The sequence below is a fragment of the Euprymna scolopes genome, chromosome 46 (assembly GCF_053919585.1).
Source record: "Euprymna scolopes isolate OS-2025 chromosome 46, ASM5391958v1, whole genome shotgun sequence".
Classification (NCBI taxonomy): domain Eukaryota; kingdom Metazoa; phylum Mollusca; class Cephalopoda; order Sepiida; family Sepiolidae; genus Euprymna; species Euprymna scolopes.
In genome coordinates this window covers 131222469-131243615 of record NC_136527.1, presented here as the reverse complement: position 1 = coordinate 131243615, position 21147 = coordinate 131222469, and the positions used below count along the sequence as shown (strand labels likewise).

General features: G+C 37.0%; 1 protein-coding gene across 1 annotated transcript; it reads left to right on the top strand.

Annotated features, from left to right (window-relative positions):
* Nucleotides 1-8801: 8801 nt before the first annotated feature.
* On the top strand, nucleotides 8802-10326 carry LOC145270901 (uncharacterized). The gene is made up of 2 exons (XM_080126451.1): nucleotides 8802-8862; nucleotides 9949-10326. Exons 1-2 carry the CDS (start codon nucleotides 8827-8829, stop codon nucleotides 10309-10311), a joined length of 399 nt encoding a protein of 132 aa, XP_079982577.1. The 5' UTR covers nucleotides 8802-8826; the 3' UTR covers nucleotides 10312-10326.
* The last annotated feature ends 10821 nt before the right edge of the window (nucleotides 10327-21147 follow it).

Below are 21147 nucleotides of genomic sequence, written 5' to 3'. Positions count from 1 at the left end.
ATCCACATCCCCTCTTGTTTGGACTTAGAAATTTTCAATTGAATACACGTTGAGATGACTTGGTCTATAGGATTCTCATCTACCTATATCCACATCCCCTCTTGTTTGGACTTAGAAATTTTCAATTGAATACACGTTGACTTGCATTGGTCTATAGGATTCTCATTTATTATATCCACATCCCCTCTTGTTTGGACTTAGAAATTTTCAATTGAATACACGTTGACTTGCATTGGTCTATAGGATTCTCATCTACCTATATCCACATCCCCTCTTGTTTGGACTTAGAAATTTTCAATTGAATACACGTTGACTTGCATTGGTCTAAAGGATTCTCATCTACCTATATCCACATCCCCTCTTGTTTGGACTTAGAAATTTTCAATTGAATACACGTTGACTTGCATTGGTCTATAGGATTCTCATCTACCTATATCCACATCCCCTGTTGTTTGGACTTAGAAATTTTCAATTGAATACACGTTGACTTGCATTGGTCTATAGGATTCTCATTTATTATATCCACATCCCCTCTTGTTTGGACTTAGAAATTTTCAATTGAATACACGTTGACTTGCATTGGTCTATAGGATTCTCATCTACCTATATCCACATGCCCTCTTGTTTGGACTTAGAAATTTTCAATTGAATACACGTTGACTTGCATTGGTCTATAGGATTCTCATCTACCTATATCCACATCCCCTCTTGTTTGGACTTAGAAATTTTCAATTGAATACACGTTGACTTGCATTGGTCTATAGGATTCTCATCTACCTATATACACATCCCCTCTTGTTTGGACTTAGAAATTTTCAATTGAATACACGTTGACTTGCATTGGTCTATAGGATTCTCATTTACCTATACCTACGTCCCCTCTTGTTTGGACTAAGAAATTTTCAATTGAATACACGTTGACTTGCATTGGTCTATAGGATTCTCATCTACCTATATCCACATCCCCTCTTGTTTGGACTTAGAAATTTTCAATTGAATACACGTTGACTTGCATTGGTCTATAGGATTCTCATCTACCTATATCCACATCCCCTGTTGTTTGGACTTAGAAATTTTCAATTGAATACACGTTGACTTGCATTGGTCTATAGGATTCTCATCTACCTATATCCACATCCCCTCTTTTTTGGACTTAGAAATTTTCAATTGATTACACGTTGACTTGCATTGGTCTACAGGATTCTCATCTACCTATATCCACATCCCCTCTTGTTTGGACTTAGAAATTTTCAATTGAATCCACGTTGACTTGCATTGGTCTATAGGATTCTCATCTACCTATATCCACATCCCCTCTTGTTTGGACGTAGAAATTTTCAATTGAATACACGTTGACTTGCATTGGTCTATAGGATTCTCATCTACCTATATCCACATCCCCTGTTGTTTGGACTTAGAAATTTTCAATTGAATACACGTTGACTTGCATTGGTCTATAGGATTCTCATCTACCTATATCCACATCCCCTGTTGTTTGGACTTAGAAATTTTCAATTGAATACACGTTGACTTGCATTGGTCTATAGGATTCTCATCTACCTATATCCACATCCCCTCTTGTTTGGACGTAGAAATTTTCAATTGAATACACGTTGACTTGCATTGGTCTATAGGATTCTCATCTACCTATATCCACATCCCCTCTTGTTTGGACTTAGAAATTTTCAATTGAATACACGTTGACTTGCATTGGTCTATAGGATTCTCATCTACCTATATCCACATCCCCTCTTGTTTGGACGTAGAAATTTTCAATTGAATACACGTTGACTTGCATTGGTCTATAGGATTCTCATCTACCTATATCCACATCCCCTGTTGTTTGGACTTAGAAATTTTCAATTGAATACACGTTGACTTGCATTGGTCTATAGGATTCTCATCTACCTATATCCACATCCCCTGTTGTTTGGACTTAGAAATTTTCAATTGAATCCACGTTGACTTGCATTGGTCTATAGGATTCTCATCTACCTATATCCACATCCCCTCTTGTTTGGACGTAGAAATTTTCAATTGAATACACGTTGACTTGCATTGGTCTATAGGATTCTCATCTACCTATATCCACATCCCCTGTTGTTTGGACTTAGAAATTTTCAATTGAATACACGTTGACTTGCATTGGTCTATAGGATTCTCATCTACCTATATCCACATCCCCTCTTGTTTGGACGTAGAAATTTTCAATTGAATACACGTTGACTTGCATTGGTCTATAGGATTCTCATCTACCTATATCCACATCCCCTCTTGTTTGGACTTAGAAATTTTCAATTGAATACACGTTGACTTGCATTGGTCTATAGGATTCTCATCTACCTATATCCACATCCCCTCTTGTTTGGACGTAGAAATTTTCAATTGAATACACGTTGACTTGCATTGGTCTATAGGATTCTCATCTACCTATATCCACATCCCCTGTTGTTTGGACTTAGAAATTTTCAATTGAATACACGTTGACTTGCATTGGTCTATAGGATTCTCATCTACCTATATCCACATCCCCTCTTGTTTGGACTTAGAAATTTTCAATTGAATACACGTTGACTTGCATTGGTCTATAGGATTCTCATCTACCTATATCCACATCCCCTCTTGTTTGGACGTAGAAATGTTCAATTGAATACACGTTGACTTGCATTGGTCTATAGGATTCTCATCTACCTATATCCACATCCCCTGTTGTTTGGACTTAGAAATTTTCAATTGAATACACGTTGACTTGCATTGGTCTATAGGATTCTCATCTACCTATATCCACATCCCCTCTTGTTTGGACGTAGAAATTTTCAATTGAATACACGTTGACTTGCATTGGTCTATAGGATTCTCATCTACCTATATCCACATCCCCTCTTGTTTGGACTTAGAAATTTTCAATTGAATACACGTTGACTTGCATTGGTCTATAGGATTCTCATCTACCTATATCCACATCCCCTCTTGTTTGGACGTAGAAATTTTCAATTGAATACACGTTGACTTGCATTGGTCTATAGGATTCTCATCTACCTATATCCACATCCCCTCTTGTTTGGACTTAGAAATTTTCAATTGAATACACGTTGACTTGCATTGGTCTATAGGATTCTCATCTACCTATATCCACATCCCCTCTTGTTTGGACTTAGAAATTTTCAATTGAATACACGTTGACTTGCATTGGTCTATAGGATTCTCATCTACCTATATCCACATCCCCTCTTGTTTGGACTTAGAACTGTTCAATTGAATACACGTTGACTTGCATTGGTCTATAGGATTCTCATATACCTATATCCACATCCCCTCTTGTTTGGACTTAGAAATTTTCAATTGAATACACGTTGACTTGCATTGGTCTATAGGATTCTCATCTACCTATATGCACATCCCCTCTTGTTTGGACTTAGAAATTTTCAATTGAATACACGTTGACTTGCATTGGTCTATAGGATTCTGATCTACCTATATCCACATCCCCTGTTGTTTGGACTTAGAATTTTTCAATTGAATGCACGTTGACTTGCATTGGTCTATAGGATTCTCATCTACCTATATCCACATCCCCTCTTGTTTGGACTTAGAAATTTTCAATTGAATACACGTTGACTTGCATTGGTCTATAGGATTCTCATCTACCTATATCCACATCCCCTCTTGTTTGGACTTAGAAATTTTCAATTGAATACACGTTGACTTGCATTGGTCTATAGGATTCTCATATGCCTATATCCACATCCCCTGTTGTTTGGACTTAGAAATTTTCAATTGAATACACGTTGACTTGCATTGGTCTATAGGATTCTCATCTACCTATATCCACATCCCCTCTTGTTTGGACTTAGAACTGTTCAATTGAATACACGTTGACTTGCATTGGTCTATAGGATTCTCATCTACCTATATCTACATCCCCTCTTGTTTGGACTTAGAAATTTGCAATTGAATACACGTTTACTTGCATTGCTCTATAGGATTCTCATCTACCTATATCTACATCCCCTCTTGTTTGGACTTAGAAATTTTCAATTGAATACACGTTGACTTGCATTGCTCTATAGGATTCTCATCTACCTATATCCACATCCCCTCTTGTTTGGACTAAGAAATTTTAATTGAATCCACGTTGACTTGCATTGGTCTATAGGATTCTCATCTACCTATATCCACATCCCCTCTTGTTTGGACTTAGAAATTTTCAATTGAATACACGTTGACTTGCATTGGTCTATAGGATTCTCATCTACCTATATCTACATCCCCTCTTGTTTGGACTTAGAAATTTTCAATTGAATACACGTTGACTTGCATTGGTCTATAGGATTCTCATCTACCTATATCCACATCCCCTGTTGTTTGGACTTAGAAATTTTCAATTGAATACACGTTGACTTGCATTGGTCTATAGGATTCTCATCTACCTATATCCACATCCCCTCTTGTTTGGACTTAGAACTGTTCAATTGAATACACGTTGACTTGCATTGGTCTATAGGATTCTAATCTACCTATATCTACATCCCCTCTTGTTTGGACTTAGAAATTTGCAATTGAATACACGTTTACTTGCATTGCTCTATAGGATTCTCATCTACCTATATCTACATCCCCTCTTGTTTGGACTTAGAAATTTTCAATTGAATACACGTTGACTTGCATTGGTCTATAGGATTCTCATCTACCTATATCCACATCCCCTCTTGTTTGGACTAAGAAATTTTAATTGAATCCACGTTGACTTGCATTGGTCTATAGGATTCTCATCTACCTATATCCACATCCCCTCTTGTTTGGACTTAGAAATTTGCAATTGAATACACGTTTACTTGCATTGCTCTATAGGATTCTCATCTACCTATATCCACATCCCCTGTTGTTTGGACTTAGAAATTTTCAATTGAATACACGTTGACTTGCATTGGTCTATAGGATTCTCATCTACCTATATCCACATCCCCTCTTGTTTGGACTTAGAAATTTGCAATTGAATACACGTTGACTTGCATTGGTCTATAGGATTCTCATCTACCTATATCCACATCCCCTCTTGTTTGGACTTAGAAATTTTCAATTGAATACACGTTGACTTGCATTGGTCTATAGGATTCTCATCTACCTATATCTACATCCCCTCTTGTTTGGACTGTGAAATTTTCAATTGAATACACGTTGACTTGCATTGGTCTATAGGATTCTCATCTACCTATATCCACATCCCCTGTTGTTTGGACTTAGAAATTTTCAATTGAATACACGTTGACTTGCATTGGTCTATAGGATTCTCATCTACCTATATCCACATCCCCTCTTGTTTGGACTTAGAAATTTGCAATTGAATACACGTTGACTTGCATTGGTCTATAGGATTCTCATCTACCTATATCCACATCCCCTCTTGTTTGGACTTAGAAATGTTCAATTGAATACACGTTGACTTGCATTGGTCTATAGCATTCTGATCTACCTATATCCACATCCCCTCTTGTTTGGACTTAGAAATTTTCAATTGAATACACGTTGACTTGCATTGGTCTATAGGATTCTCATCTACCTATATCCACATCCCCTGTTGTTTGGACTTAGAAATTTTCAATTGAATACACGTTGACTTGCATTGGTCTATAGGATTCTCATCTACCTATATCTACATCCCCTCTTGTTTGGACTTAGAAATTTTCAATTGAATACACGTTGACTTGCATTGGTCTATAGGATGCTCATCTACCTATATCCATATCCCCTCTTGTTTGGACTTAGAAATTTTCAATTGAATACACGTTGACTTGCGTTGGTCTATAGGATTCTCATCTACCTATATCCACATCCCCTCTTGTTTGGACTTAGAAATTTTCAATTGAATCCACGTTGACTTGCATTGGTCTATAGGATTCTCATCTACCTATATCCACATCCCCTCTTGTTTGGACTTAGAAATTTTCAATTGAATACACGTTGACTTGCATTGGTCTATAGGATTCTCATCTACCTATATCCACATCCCCTGTTGTTTGGACTTAGAAATTTTCAATTGAATACACGTTGACTTGCATTGGTCTATAGGATTCTCATCTACCTATATCCACATCCCCTCTTGTTTGGACTTAGAAATTTTCAATTGAATACACGTTGACTTGCATTGGTCTATAGGATTCTCATCTACCTATATCCATATCCCCTCTTGTTTGGACTTAGAAATTTTCAATTGAATACACGTTGACTTGCATTGGTCTATAGGATTCTCATCTACCTATATCCATATCCCCTCTTGTTTGGACTTAGAAATTTTCAATTGAATCCACGTTGACTTGCATTGGTCTATAGGATTCTCATCTACCTATATCCACATCCCCTCTTGTTTGGACTTAGAAATTTTCAATTGAATACACGTTGACTTGCATTGCTCTATAGGATTCTGATCTACCTATATCCACATCCCCTCTTGTTTGGACTTAGAATTTTTCAATTGAATACACGTTGACTTGCATTGGTCTATAGGATTCTGATCTACCTATATCCACATCCCCTCTTGTTTGGACTTAGAATTTTTCAATTGAATACACGTTGACTTGCATTGGTCTATAGGATTCTGATCTACCTATATCCACATCCCCTCTTGTTTGGACTTAGAAATTTTCAATTGAATACACGTTGACTTGCATTGGTCTATAGGATTCTGATCTACCTATATCCACATCCCCTCTTGTTTGGACTTAGAAATTTTCAATTGAATACACGTTGACTTGCATTGGTCTATAGGATTCTGATCTACCTATATCCACATCCCCTCTTGTTTGGACTTAGAAATTTTCAATTGAATCCACGTTGACTTGCATTGGTCTATAGGATTCTGATCTACCTATATCCACATCCCCTCTTGTTTGGACTTAGAAATTTTCAATTGAATACACGTTGACTTGCATTGGTCTATAGGATTCTCATCTACCTATATCCACATCCCCTGTTGTTTGGACTTAGAAATTTTCAATTGAATACACGTTGACTTGCATTGGTCTATAGGATTCTCATATACCTATATCCACATCCAATCTATATATCCAAATATTAAAAATATATCCACATCCCCTCTATATATCCAAATATTAAAAATAAGGTTTTCATCATTAGACATTGTATTTTTTGTCCTGAAACAACATTTAAAGAGACCAGCAATAAAAGCGATGGACAGTATAAATTCTTCGATAAAGAATAAAATGCCATAACTTTGTGAATATCGCATGGATTTAAATAACATTTTTAGAAATAACAAACCTTAAAGCAATCCTTTGATGATATAATTTTATTTTTTGACGAATATTTAGTGAAATATTGATATTTAACTAATCTATCTATATATATCTGTGAAAGTGTCTGTGTATCTGTGTGTGTACATGTCCCTACGCAATAACTCTGTCAATTTTAAGCCTACAGACTCGAAATTTGATATACAGGGTACTGAGATTTGAGGAAAATCGATGTGATTGGTTTTGTGACAGAAATTTTGCGATTAAGGGGGTCAAAGTTCAACGATTTGACCTTTGAGAACTCTACCAAACTCCTCCGACAATTTTGGATCTAAACACATGAAATTTTAGATATAGGTTCTTTGGACATTGATCTAACTTAATAACTTTATTTGAGCCATAAACAATAAATTTTAAGGGGTCATAATAGGGGTCAAAGTTTAAAAAATTGACCGTTTTTTTTTTTTTTGTTTTGCTCAGCATACACCTCAAAACACCCGGGCAACGCCGGGCTGAAATGCTAGTCTGCAATAAAGTGATTCACACAGTTTATATAATATACATATAAGAAACTTAATTTTGTCATCGGTGAGTTTCTAATAGTATTTTGACACAGTTTATATTATTAAATTTCTTTGATGAAAAGATTAATTTTCTAGAATCGTTTTTCGTAATTTTTGGATGTGTTCAGTACTGCGACATGAAAATTCAGTAGATATCATTGGTTTCGCTTGAAATTCAATATTTCAATTTATTGCATAATAAAATAACAAAAAACGAAGTGAAATTTGAAAGGACAAAGGGAGGTAATTCATGTTTTCCTTCAAATTTTTAAATCTAAAATTGACGTTAGAAAATAGAAATTTGATTAAAAATACGTCGAGAGAGGAGGGAGGGAGGAGACGGAGTGCGTGAGACAGAGCGACATACAGAGAGAGGGGGACAGAGGAAGTAAGATAGACAATACACACAATAACCCTTATCCCCGAGTCGCTTCTGACCTCCATGTAAGCAAAAAAAAAAAAAAAAAATTTGACCATCGATGTGGAACGGTTAACATTTTTCCGGGAAAAATCAAACAGATCGCAATCGACGTTACAACCTTTTTTACCTTTTATGGAGTGTGTGTTACGTAGCTGCCTTTTCATTGGTTGATTTAAACTTGTTTGGTTTGAAGAGTGAAGGTGGGCGTGCTTTTCCGGTTGGTTTACATGCGCGCACGCACGCACGCACACACAGAGTAATACTTTGTGTTTGTGTGTATTGGTGTGTTTATGCGAGTATGTGTGTGTTTATGCGAGTGTGTGTGTGTGTGTGCTGAGTTAAACTTGTTTAGTTTGAAGAGTGAATGTGTGCATGTTTAAGTATTTGTGTGTGTGTGTTTATGCGAATGTGTGCTTCGTTTGTAAAAAGTTATAAAAAAATAATAAATAATTATATTTTAAATATATATATATATATATATATATATATATATATATATATATATATATACACATATATATGTGTGTATCGGATTTGTATCGTTAAGTTAGCAATTTGGTTTTCTTTTTTCAGTCCCGAAATTCCTATCAAGATGGAAAAAGCTATAACCAAAGACATTGAAAATCAGGTGAGAATTGTCTATTTTGATGGTATTATTTCTTTTTTTATTTTTGTTATATCTTATTATAAATTTTCATACTGTTTGTCTGTCTGTGTGACACGGTTTTTCTCCGCCTACAGGCAACCCACCCAGGTAAGTTAGGTACCGAAATGAAGCCACATTTTTAGTGCGTTCTCAATCTCTGTACCTATCTATATATATCTGTGGTCCTGGATATGACCTTACACTATATCCAGTGGTTAGGCCCCAGCTTGCAGGCTTTGGGGAGTGTGGAGCCACCCTTTAATTGCTATTTGCTCCCAGGTCCACTCTGACCCCTACTATTTTTTAATGTGTTTATAACAAAATCCCACTCCCAACCTTATTTTTAATTGTGCTAAGGGATCTCATATTTAAAGAGATATCCTCTCACTCTAGTTTTCCTTATGCTAAGGGATCATACATCCCCCACCATATTTTTCAATGTGCTAAGGGACGTTAACTTTAAAGTGACAATACTCTACTTTTTTTTCATTGTGGTAAGGGATCTTCCATTTAAAGTTATTTCTCCCTATCCTATTTTGCATTGTGCTAAGGGATCTTATATGTAATGTGACTTCCCCACCAAACCTATTTTTCAATGTGCTAAGGGATCTTACATTTAAAGTGACATCTCCCCACCCAATATTTTAATTTGAAAAGTGATCTCACATTTAAAGAAAAATCCCACATTCGACCTTATTTATCATTGTGCTAAGGGATCTTACTTTTAAAGTAACATGCCCTACTTTTTTTTTCATTTTGCTAAGGGATCTCACCTATAAAGTGACATACCTCTACTTTTTTATTGTGCTAAGAGATCTTACATTCAAAGTAACTTCCCCTATCCTATTTTTCATTGTGCTAAGGGATCATACATCAAGTGACATCCCTTCCACTCTATTTTTCAATGTGCTAAGGGATCTTACATTTAAAGTGACATTTTGCTGTATTTTTTTTTTTGTATGGTTGCAGAACTCAAATGTACATATATTAAAGCCTAAAACTGCACCGTTTGTTCATTTTCACCAGGATTTGACATGAATTTGAATTTAAAATTTCATTTATTTACAGTTTACGATTGAAAAACCTTTGGTCAAACCTAGATTTGAAGAAGGGCCAGAGAGGCTGATTAAAATGAACCAGACTCCTCCCGAGAATTCATCTGAAAGACTCTCTCCTGCTAGCCGACTGGTTCTTTCTCCCGAGCCGCAGCTAGTAGACGTTCAGCCCGATACAAAACTTCAGTCTGGGAATCCATTAGCCAAGAATGCTGGTCCTGGTCCAGTTCAGGAAAAAGACTCGGATGTTTTGCTGATGACCCCGAGCGATTTCCGGGTCTCAAAGGAGGCGACTGATGCTAATCTGCGGTTGGAAGTGCTCGAGACAAACAAGTTGTTATTGAATTACAAAACCCAACGAGAGAAATTAGCGTAAGTACATTGCATGTTTCAATTTAAACAAGGTGGCGGCAATTTCTTCACTTGCTAACGCGATTAAATTTTTTTTTTAATAATTCAGTAATATTTAGGTAATTTCGACTGCATAATTTGGAAGCTAACATTGTAATTTATTAGAATTGACAAAAAAAATCAATTAAAACCATTATTTTTTTTTTTATCTGAAAACTCCATTTATCGACTACAAAATCTCGTCCTAATAGTGCAGAAGCAGCAAATATTAAAATTGAAGCTAACATTTATTGTTATATATTTTTACAAATTAAGATCACTGAAAGAATACCTGAATATGTTGCAGTCATGGGAAACGAAAGATCCAGATATAGCGTCTATTGATGCTGAACTCTCACAGGTAAGGCAACGTTTCATAACATTTGGATTCTTCAGACTACTATTCATGTCTAAAATGGTTCCTCCCCAGTAAATTTAAAACAACAGAACCTTCTCTATTTTCATCATAATCGCTCTGACTCCCATCACGTCCCAATTTAAATCAATGGCCCTCGTCTTGGGAAGCTTCATGATTGACAAGTTCTTGTTGAGCCGTCCACATCAATAATCAAACTTCTACCCAAATACCATTAACCATTACTGCACTAACATCTTACATTCATTAACCCTTATCTTTGAGTGGACTTCGGACTTTGACTAAAATGGGGGGGGGATTTTGCCTCTTGCGTGTATATCTCATCCTGTGTGTCTCTTTGTATTTGTGAATGCAATTGCGATGCATATATATGCGATAAAGTTCACCATTTTTTTCTTTGTCGCTTGCAGCTGTACAAGATAACAAATCGAAGGCTTCCTTTAATTAATTAACGCTTGGCTTATTCTTCTATTTCTTGACAGTTCCGCATCTTGCTTTACTTCTATGCATCTTAGTGAAATCTCAACCGTGTCTGCTCTGTTCAAAATCGGAAACCAGACTGACTTGCATGCGAGAGAAAAGATATCCCCCTCTCTTTCTTTCATGCTCTTTCTTTCTTTCTTTCTTTCCACGTTTTCTTTCACACGAATCTGAATGACCCCAGCTACGGGCCCCCTTGCAAAACTTTAAAAACAAAAAAAAAACACTTGATTAGCTACAACCACTATATATGAATCCTCCTCACTCTCTATCTGCTGGCCTTCAAATCCAATGTAAACAAGTTCTTGTTGAGCCGTCCCCATAAATAATAAAAATTCTATCCAATTTATACCATTAACTATTACTGCACTAACACCTTACATACATTAACCCTTATCCTCGGGTGGTCTTCAGGCCTTGACTCACAAGTAGAATAAAATAATGGGGAGGGGGAGAATTTTGTCTCTTATGTGTATATCTCATTGTGTGGCTTATTCTTCTATTTCTTGGTAGTTCCACATGTTTCTTTAGTTCTATGAATCTTAGTGAAATCTCAACCATGTCTACTCCATTCAAAATCGGAAACCAGACTGACTTGCATGTGAGAGAAATATATATCTTCGTCTCTTTCTGTCATGGTCTCCCTTTCTTTCTTTCCATGTTTTCTTTCACACGAATCTGAATGAACCCAGCTACGAGCCATATATAACAAAGTTGTATTATCTTTTTAAATAAATAGAAGAAAAGCGTTTCAATACGAATATAATTACACACACAAAAAAAAAAGAATTTATAGGAGTGTAGATATTATGGATTTCGTTTTTCGGACTCATTTCCTCATCTTCGGTGTTTTTTTCACTACGCTTCGGCCGTATTATCCTTCAGCCTTCTTCAGGTGTATCTCAAACTCGCGAACTTTTATTTGAATTTCGAACCCAACCCTTTATTGTTACGGGGGTACCATGTTCTCGGTCCATTCAGGCCGTCCCTGCTGCTACCGCTTAATGCTGTTGCTGCTGCTGCTGCGTCTATCCCTGTCACTGCCATTGTGTTGTCACTGCCACTGCTTTCGCTCAGGATTGGACTCAGCACGTTGGAGACTTGCAATGTCTGTTCCAACGTCTTAGTCGCCTCGGCCATGAGTCACTAGGACGATGATGTATCAATTTTTGGCACATGGCCAAGGCGACTCAGACATTGGAACAGACATTGCAAGTCTCCACCTAACAACTTAATAGGTTACTTATGAAGTTTACGAACCGAAGATGGAGAACTTTATTTAGAAAGCCATTCTTAACATTTGGAGGGACTGATTTGTTAGAACTGTTCTAGACTTTCATCTAACAATTCTATAAATAACTGTTACCAAAGGCAAGATATTTTTGCTCATATCTATATATCTATAAACGTGAACATTCCCCTACGCAATAACTCTGTCAATTTTCAGTCTACAGACGCGAAATTTGATATATAGGGTACTGAAATTTGGGAAAATCTTTGTAATCCGTTTTCGGACAGAAATTTGGCTGTTAAGGGGTCAAAGTTCAACGATTTGACCTTTGAGAACTCTACCAAACTCCTCCGACAATTTTGGGTCTAAACAATTGAAATTTTAGATATAGTTTCCTTGGACATGGATTTAACTTAATAACTTGATTTGAGCCCAAAACAAATGTTCAGGGGTCATAATGGGGTTCAAAGTTTTTTTAAAAATTGACCGTTGCGATCTCTACCAAATTACTCAGACAATGTTTTGATCTAAACATTTGAAATTTTACATAAAGGGTATTCAGAGATAGGGCAAGCTTTTTAATCGGTTTGGATCAAAAATTTTTAGTTACCAATATATAAATTTATGTATGTATGTTTGCATGTCTGCCTAAAACTTTCGACAGAGGTGACGGATTTTTAACAGATCAGTATCGTTTTGAAGTTCAACCTTTCAGACGACAAATATAAAAAAAATGGCTAAAGATGTTAATAACTTCATCTTCAACTGGACACTTTTCTACAGGGGGGGGTGTCGCTTTTTTTCGCCAATATTTTCAAAAGTCATCCTTTCCTTTCGATTGTCTAGCTTTAATTTAAACATGTCACTTCTGGTTTGGCGGTGGGCGTTACAGCAAAGACGTCAGGTTTTTTTCCTGTTCTTTTCCTCCTTTGGGGTACGTGTTCAAACCTGTCTTCCTACTACCACTTTTTTTTTTTTTGCTCAACAAACACATCCAAACACCCGGGCAACGCCGGGCTGAAATGCTAGTCTACAATAAAATGATTGAATTTTTTGTTTATCTTCTCTTCCCTACAGACCGAGCAAGACATTGCCATCCTGAAGAAGTCCTTACACGAGCAGAAACAGCAGCTAAAAGGCAGAGTGGAGAAACTGACGCAGAATTCTTTGCAGCCGTGATTCTTGCGCATTTCCTGTTAATAAAATCATTTTCTAAATGTATTTTTTGTTTTATTTTGTTGACTCATTTACCCGAATGATAGGCACACACTAAACAGTGAAGCACGGGTTACACAATCACTAACCCCTCTTCTCCTGAGTCAACACGACTTGATTCCAGTGGCAAAGAGAAGTCCAGGTTGACTGAAAACAATAAACATCCTGAAGAAGTCCTTACACGAGCAGAAACAGCAGCTAAAAGAAACTTAAGCAGAATTCTTTGCACCCGTAATTCTTGCGCATTTACCGTTAATAAAATTATTTTCTTAAAATTTTTTTTTTGTCAACTCATTTGTCCGAATGCTGAGCAAAAGAAATAAAACGTACACATTGCCATGTTATAAGGTAATCAACTAGCATCTATGTAATGTTCACAACTTCCACTCGTTCGAACACTCTAGATTGTCATTGTACTCTCCCAAATTCGTAGTTAATTAGTTCTTAATTTCTTCCATTTCCGTGGCAATTGTTTGGTGGCCCTGAGGTAGAGGCTTGGCAAATTGAGCAAAAAAAAATAAATAAATAAATACATAAAATAAAATAACGGCTTCCATGTCCAAGGAACCTATATCTAAAATTTCAAGTGTTTAGACTCAAAATTGCCGGAGGAGTTTGGTAGAGTTCTCAATGGTATAACTTTGACCCCTTAACAGACAAATTTCTGGAGTATTCAAACGAGCGGAATTCGTTAACATTACAGACACACAGACAGACATACAGATAAGTTCATTTTTAAAGATATATAGATTATTTAATTATATATATATATATATTTAGAAGAGTAACTTATCTTTGGTATCTTTTGGTAACATTTACATATTATATATTTGTTTTGTATTTTTTTTTTTTTTTTCAAATTTTACGCTTTGTTGTCTTAACTCGGAAGGATTAACCTTAGAATTTCCACAGGTCTCATTAGTTAAAACGAATTATTTCGCAGTTCAAAGTGAAATCTGACTGACACAGGGTTTGCCATTTCCGGTTGTCGCCGCCGACAACGCTCTTATATTTACAATCGAAAGCGTCGCCAGGTTCGTTCGTCGCTGTGTCTGTGTGTGTAGGAGTGGGGGCAAAGTTGTAACATTCAATACATAAAATCAACAGCTTTAATTTCTATGAATCGTCATATCGGTGCGAAGTCGAGTGTCGGCGTTCTTGTCTCGTTGAAGGAGAAGTAAGTTTTTTTAACACAGTTGAGTTGGAAATGGATTTCTGCACGTGCATGGCTGGACGATAAGAATAACAATACAAATGACAACAATAATTATTATCTTCAAGTCTCTTCTTAAAGGGGCATTCGGCTACGAAGTTACAACTAGCTAATCGACACTCGACACTGTCAATGAGTTATGCGAAACAGACGGACTGTTCCGCTGTATCAAAGTTATTAAGTGTGGTTAGACTGAAACTCATCAAAGCCAGTAATCTAAGTTTCAACTAGCTAATAGACATTCGGCACTTTCAATGAGTTATGCGATCACCGCCACTTGTCCCAAAACGGACTGTTCCGCTGTATCACAGTTATTAAGGGTGGTTAGAGTGTAACACATCAGAGCCAGTAACCTAACTTACAACTAGCTAGTCAACATTCGACACTGTCATTGAGTTATGCGATACACTGCTAATTGTCCAGAGACGGACTGTTCTACTGTATCACAGTTGTAAAGGGTGGTTAGACTAAAACTCATAAGAGCCAGTAATCTAATTTACAACTAGCTTATCGACAGTAGACACTTTCACTGAGTTTACGTTGTCTTTGTGTGTGTGTGTGTGTGTGTGTGTGTGTGCTTCGTTAACATTCGGACTGTCCATTTTAAAATCGTTCGGGTATGCTGAAAACGAATATCACAAGGAAAATTAGCACAGACAAATAGTTTTCGAGATACTAATGCGTGTATTTTGAAATGTAAATCCCTGGCGACCATGTTTGAACAGGCGGCATATGAAAGGGGCCAACACTAAGTTTGTTCAGGTATGCTGAAAACGAATATCGCAAGGAAAATTAGCATAGTCTGACTATAGATTCACCATCAAAGTATTGAAATGTTTTTATTTTATTTTACAAAGGAATCACTGCCTATCAAGGCCCAGAGACCACTCGAGGGGTTAAAGAGTGTACAGTAGTCAATGGGACAATATCATAGTAATCGTTAGAAGTGTACATTTGGTAAATCAGATTACTTAAGATGAACGGCTTATCAAGAACTTGTTTACATTCGACTTGAAGACGACGAATAAAAACTATACAGCTGAAAGAACTCGCGAAAAATATCATTTTAACGATGCCTTTCAACTCGTAAACTGCTTGTTTACATTTGTGTACATTTTTCGAAGATAATAAAAAGTGTAAAAAAAAAGCAAACCTTTAGAATCCTAAAAAGATCTCCCGGGAGCATTTTTGCAACATGAAAAATATACAAACCAAAATAAAGAGAGGAGGCAACCCTGCTCAAAAATATGGTTTATTACATCGCCTAAAAAAAGAAGAAGAATCGGGGGCTCCGTGGGGAAGTAAATTGTTTTCTTTTTTCTAACTTGGTTTTAAAAAGTTTTTATTGCTAACATTTATTTTCATGAACTCTAACCACACCTCACAACCCTAATCCGGCCGGTCGGGGAAAAAAGTTTTTATTTTTTTAAATTTTGGTGAATACGACAACACACATACGCACGCATGTACACACATACACACACACACACACGCACGCACACATAAGCATATCACTTGTCACCAAGCTAAAGAAGAGAGAGAGAGTGGGGGAAGGAGAGAAAGGATCGTACGTGCCGGGGTCAAACAGAAGTTAAATGAAATCGATTATAAATCGCTCGACAAAGTTGTGTCTGAACTTTTTATTCTATGAAACTTAAGATTAATAAAACGAAATAATCGTGACCCGTGTAAATTCCACGGCGAATATTTCGCATTCAAGAGAACAAAACGAAAAAGTAGTGAACAAATAAATATATAAGAAAATGAATGTTACCAAAGGCAAGATAAGTTACTCTTCTACCTACCTAGATCACATTTTTGTTGTTTTAACTTATTTTAAAACGTTTATTTAACACAGACAAAAGTAGCGCACGGTTTTAAGTTAGAACAATAAAGAAGTGTCTGACATGTTACACACATCTTGTGAGACTCGATAATCGCTCCAAACTCGAAAATTAAGCAAAATACTGGTAGGAACACATCCAATACATGTCAGCAAACGTTCGAACATGTTTTCTTTTTCACATTAGCGAAACACTTATCAGAGAAAAAGCGAAAATGAGAAGCAAACACAAATGAAGAAGTCGGTTTTTATCGTTGAGCACAAAAACAACAAAAAAAAGAGTATCTAATCTAATAGGCCCCGTGCGTGCTATAGGTCAATCCCCAACGTCTGTCCCATCGCCTCAGTGTTGCATCCCTGTTTACAAGTACTTTAATGGGATGTGCTCTGATGAACCCATAGCACTTATACCAGTGCCCGGAAAACTTGCCCCTTATGCTGAAAACGAATATCGCAAGGAAAATTAGCACAGACAGACGAATAGTTTTCGAGATATTAATGCGTGTATTTGGAAATGTAAATCACTGGCGACCATGTTTGAGCAGGCGGTGTATGAAAGGGGCCAACTCTCAGTTTGTTCATGTATGCTGAAAACGAATATCGCAAGGAAAATTAGCAGAGACAAATAGTTTTGGAGCTAGTTTTATTAATGCGTGTATTTTGAAATGTAAATCACTGGCGACCCTGTTTGAACAGTTTAACCAGGCGGTGTATGAAAGGGGCCAACCCTCAGTTTGTTCAGGTATGCTGAAAACGAATATCGCAAGGAAAATTAGCAGAGACAAATAGTTTTTGAGCTAGTTTTATTATTACGTGTATTTTTAAATATAAATCACTGGCGACCATGTTTGAACAGGCGGCATATGAGGGGGGCCAACCCTCAGTTTGTTCAGGTATGCTGAAAACGAATATCGTAAGGAAATTAGCAGAGACAAATAGTGTTGGAGCTAGTTTTATTAATGCGTGCATTTTGAAATGAAAAGGAAAACTAGCACATCAAAGTATTGAAATATCTTTTGTTTTACAAAGGGATCACTACTTATCAAGGCCCAGAGACCACTCGAGGGTTTAAAGAGTGTGCAGTAGTCAATGGGACAATATCATAGTAATCGTTAGAAGTATAAATTTTGTAAATTGGATTCCTTAAGAGGAACGGCTTATCAAGAACTTGTTTACATTGGACTTGAAGAGGACGAAATAAAAATATAAAATGAAAAGAACTCGCTACAAATATTTTAACGATGCCTTTCAACTCGTAAACTGATTGTTTACATTTGTGTACATTTTTCGAAGATAATAAAAAGTGTAAAAAAAAAGTAAACGTTTAGAATCCTAAAAAAATCTCCCGGAAGCATTTTTGCAACATAAAAAATATACAAACCAAAATAAAGAGAGGAGGAAACCTACTCAAAAATATGGTTTATTACATCGCCTAAAAAAAAGAAGAATCGGGGCCTCCAATAATACGATAATTTGGTGGGGAAGCAAATTGTGTTCATTTTTCTAACTTAGTTTTAAAAAGTTTTTATTGCTAACATTTATTTTCATGAACTCTAACCACACCTCACAACCCTAATCCGGCCGGTCGGGAAAAAGTTTTTATTTTTTTAAATTTTGTTGAAACCGACGAAATGAATTTCAATTTAAACTTCGTTTGACGTTGGCACGTCGCACGCACGCACGCACACACACGCACGCACACACACACGCACACACACACACACACACACACACACACACACACACACGCACGCACACATAAGCATTCGCTTGTCAGCAAGCTAAAGAAAAGAGAAAGTGGGTGAAGGAGAGAAAGGGTCGTGTTCTCTGCACTGCACGTGCCGGGGTCAAACGTAAGTTTTAAAAAATGGCTCGACAAAGTTGTGTCTGAACTTTTAATTCTATGAAACTTAAGATTAATAAAACGAAATAATCGTGACCCGTGGAAATTCTACAGCGAATATTTCGCATTCAATAAGAACAAAACGAAAAAGTAGTGAACAAATAAATATATGAGAAAATGTTGTTTTAACTTATTTTAAAACGTTTATTTAACACAAACAAAAGTAGCGCACAGTTTTAAGTTAGAACAATAAATAAGTGTCTGATATTTTACAGTCATCTTGTGACACTCGACAATCGCTCCAAACTCGAAAATTAAGCAAAATACTGGTAGCAAAGCAACACATCCAATAAATGTCAGCAAACGTTCGAACATGTTTTCTTTTTCACATTAGCGAAACTCTTATTAGAGCAAAAGTTAAAATGAGAAGCAAACACAAATGAAGAAGTCGGTTTTTATCGTTGAGCACAAAAACAAAAACAAAAAGAGTATCTAATCTAATAGGCCCCGTGCGTGCTATAGGCCAATCTCCAAAGTCTGTCCCATCGCCTCAGTGTTGCATCCCTGTTTACAAGTACTTTAATGAGATGTGCTCTGATGAATCCATAGCACTTATACCAGTGCCCGGAAAACTTGTCCCGGGAAAACTCGTCTCCGGAAAAACCGTACCCGGAAAACTCGTACTGTTCAGTTTGTTCAGGTATGCTGAAAACGAATATCGCAAGGTAAATTAGCAGAGAAAAATAGTTTTGGAGCTAGTTTTATTAATGCGTGTATTGTGAAATGTAAATCACTGGCGACCATGTTTGAACAGGCGGCATATGAAAGGGGCCAACCCTCAGTTTGTTCAGGTATGCTGAAAACGAATATCGCAAAGAAAATTGACAGAGAAAGACAGACTACTAGTTTTTGAGCTAGTTTTATTATTACGTGTATTTTTAAATATAAATCACTGGCGACCATGTTTGAACAGGCGGCATATGAAAGAGGCCAACCCTCAGTTTGTTCAGGTATGCTGAAAACGAATATCGCAAGGAAAATTGGCAGAGACAGACAGACAGACTACTAGTTTTGGAGCTAGTTTTATTAATGCGTGTATTTTGAAATGTAAATCCCTGGCGAGCATGTTTGAACAGGCGGCATATGAAAGGGGCCAACCCTCAGTTTGTTCAGGTATGCTGAATACGAATATCGCAAGGAAAATTAGCACAGACAGAAAGACTACTAGTTTTCGAGCTAGTTTTATTAATGCGTGTATTTTGAAATGTAAATCACTGGCGACCATGTTTGAACAGGCGGCATATGAAAGGGGCCAAGCCTCTGTTTGTTTAGGTATGCTGAAAACGAATATCGCAAGGAAAATTAGCAGAGAAAGACAAATAGTTTTCGAGATATTATTGTTTGTATTTTTAAATATAAATGCATAAACACACACATACACACACACTTTCATAAACACACACACTCGCATAAACATACACATACACAGACACACACGTACACACAAATACACACCAACACAAATCAACTTTCCGTTAAAAACTGTCATGAGCTGGGGAGGGGTGGGTGGCATTAGTGTCAAGCGAATTTGAAAGTTAACGAAATGGATTTCATTTCAACTTCGTTTGCCAATTCCCCTTCCCTTCGCCCACTCCCCCCCACCTGCCTATATCTCTCTCTCTCTCTCTCTCTCTCTCTCTCTCTCTCTCTCTCTCTCTCTCTCTCTCTCTCTCGCTTCTCCGTGTCCTTATATATAGACAGACAGAGAGGGAAAAGGGGGGGGAGAGACCGAAAGAGACAGCTCTCGTCCACCAACGACGCACACACCCACATACACACACACTTGCATTAACACACACATATACAGACGCACACACGTCTACATTCACTCTTCAAACTTGTGGGAACATGCCAACCGGATGCTAACATCTCCAGCGTAGAGACAAAATAAAAAAATCTTCGTTTGCACATGGCTCCACGCATCGCTTCCGTTTGGAAAAAGAAAAATAAGAAACCATAAAAAGAATTATGAACCAATGGCAGAGCTCCCCGCCGAAAATAAAGGCCTGAAATATGACAGCCGCTGGGAGCCGGTTTACGACTATAAAACGAGGGGACCAGAAAGAAGAAGAACAGAAGAAAAGAGATTCGCCCAGCTGTGTCAGTGAACGCACGGACATTCTTCCACCCGACCTACAAAAAAAAAGAAGAAGAAGAACACAGGAGGCGAAAACGCCGCGCTGCCAGGTTGATAAATCGCTCTCCAGTTAAAAGCCTGATACATATCACCGAAGTAGCACGACTGGCCGCCACTTACCACCCCCGTCGTCTGAAAAGATAACCGCCGCCCTGCCGCTGCTTTATTTTTGCCTATTTCTCTGATGTCAAACAAATTTAAGGTATTTATATTTTCCTCATTTCAAAGTAGACGACGCATTTATTTAAGGTGTGTAAACTGCACGAATGTTCAAATGAACGTTGTTACTATGCGCACAGTTCATAAACAAGTCGAATTTCTTTTCAAATTTCGACACTTGTGTAGTTTACACGATTTTCACGTTTAACGTCTTTTTATATTTAATTTTATATTTTATTATACAAAATACTGTTAGAAACCCAGC

Excerpts from the sequence above, each read along its gene's own strand:
- LOC145270901 (XM_080126451.1), top strand. The coding sequence starts at position 8,827 with ATGGAAAAAGCTATAACCAAAGACATTGAAAATCAG. Across the intron at positions 8,863-9,948 it reads CCAAAGACATTGAAAATCAG|TTTACGATTGAAAAACCTTT; the intron begins GTGAGAATTGTC and ends ATTTATTTACAG.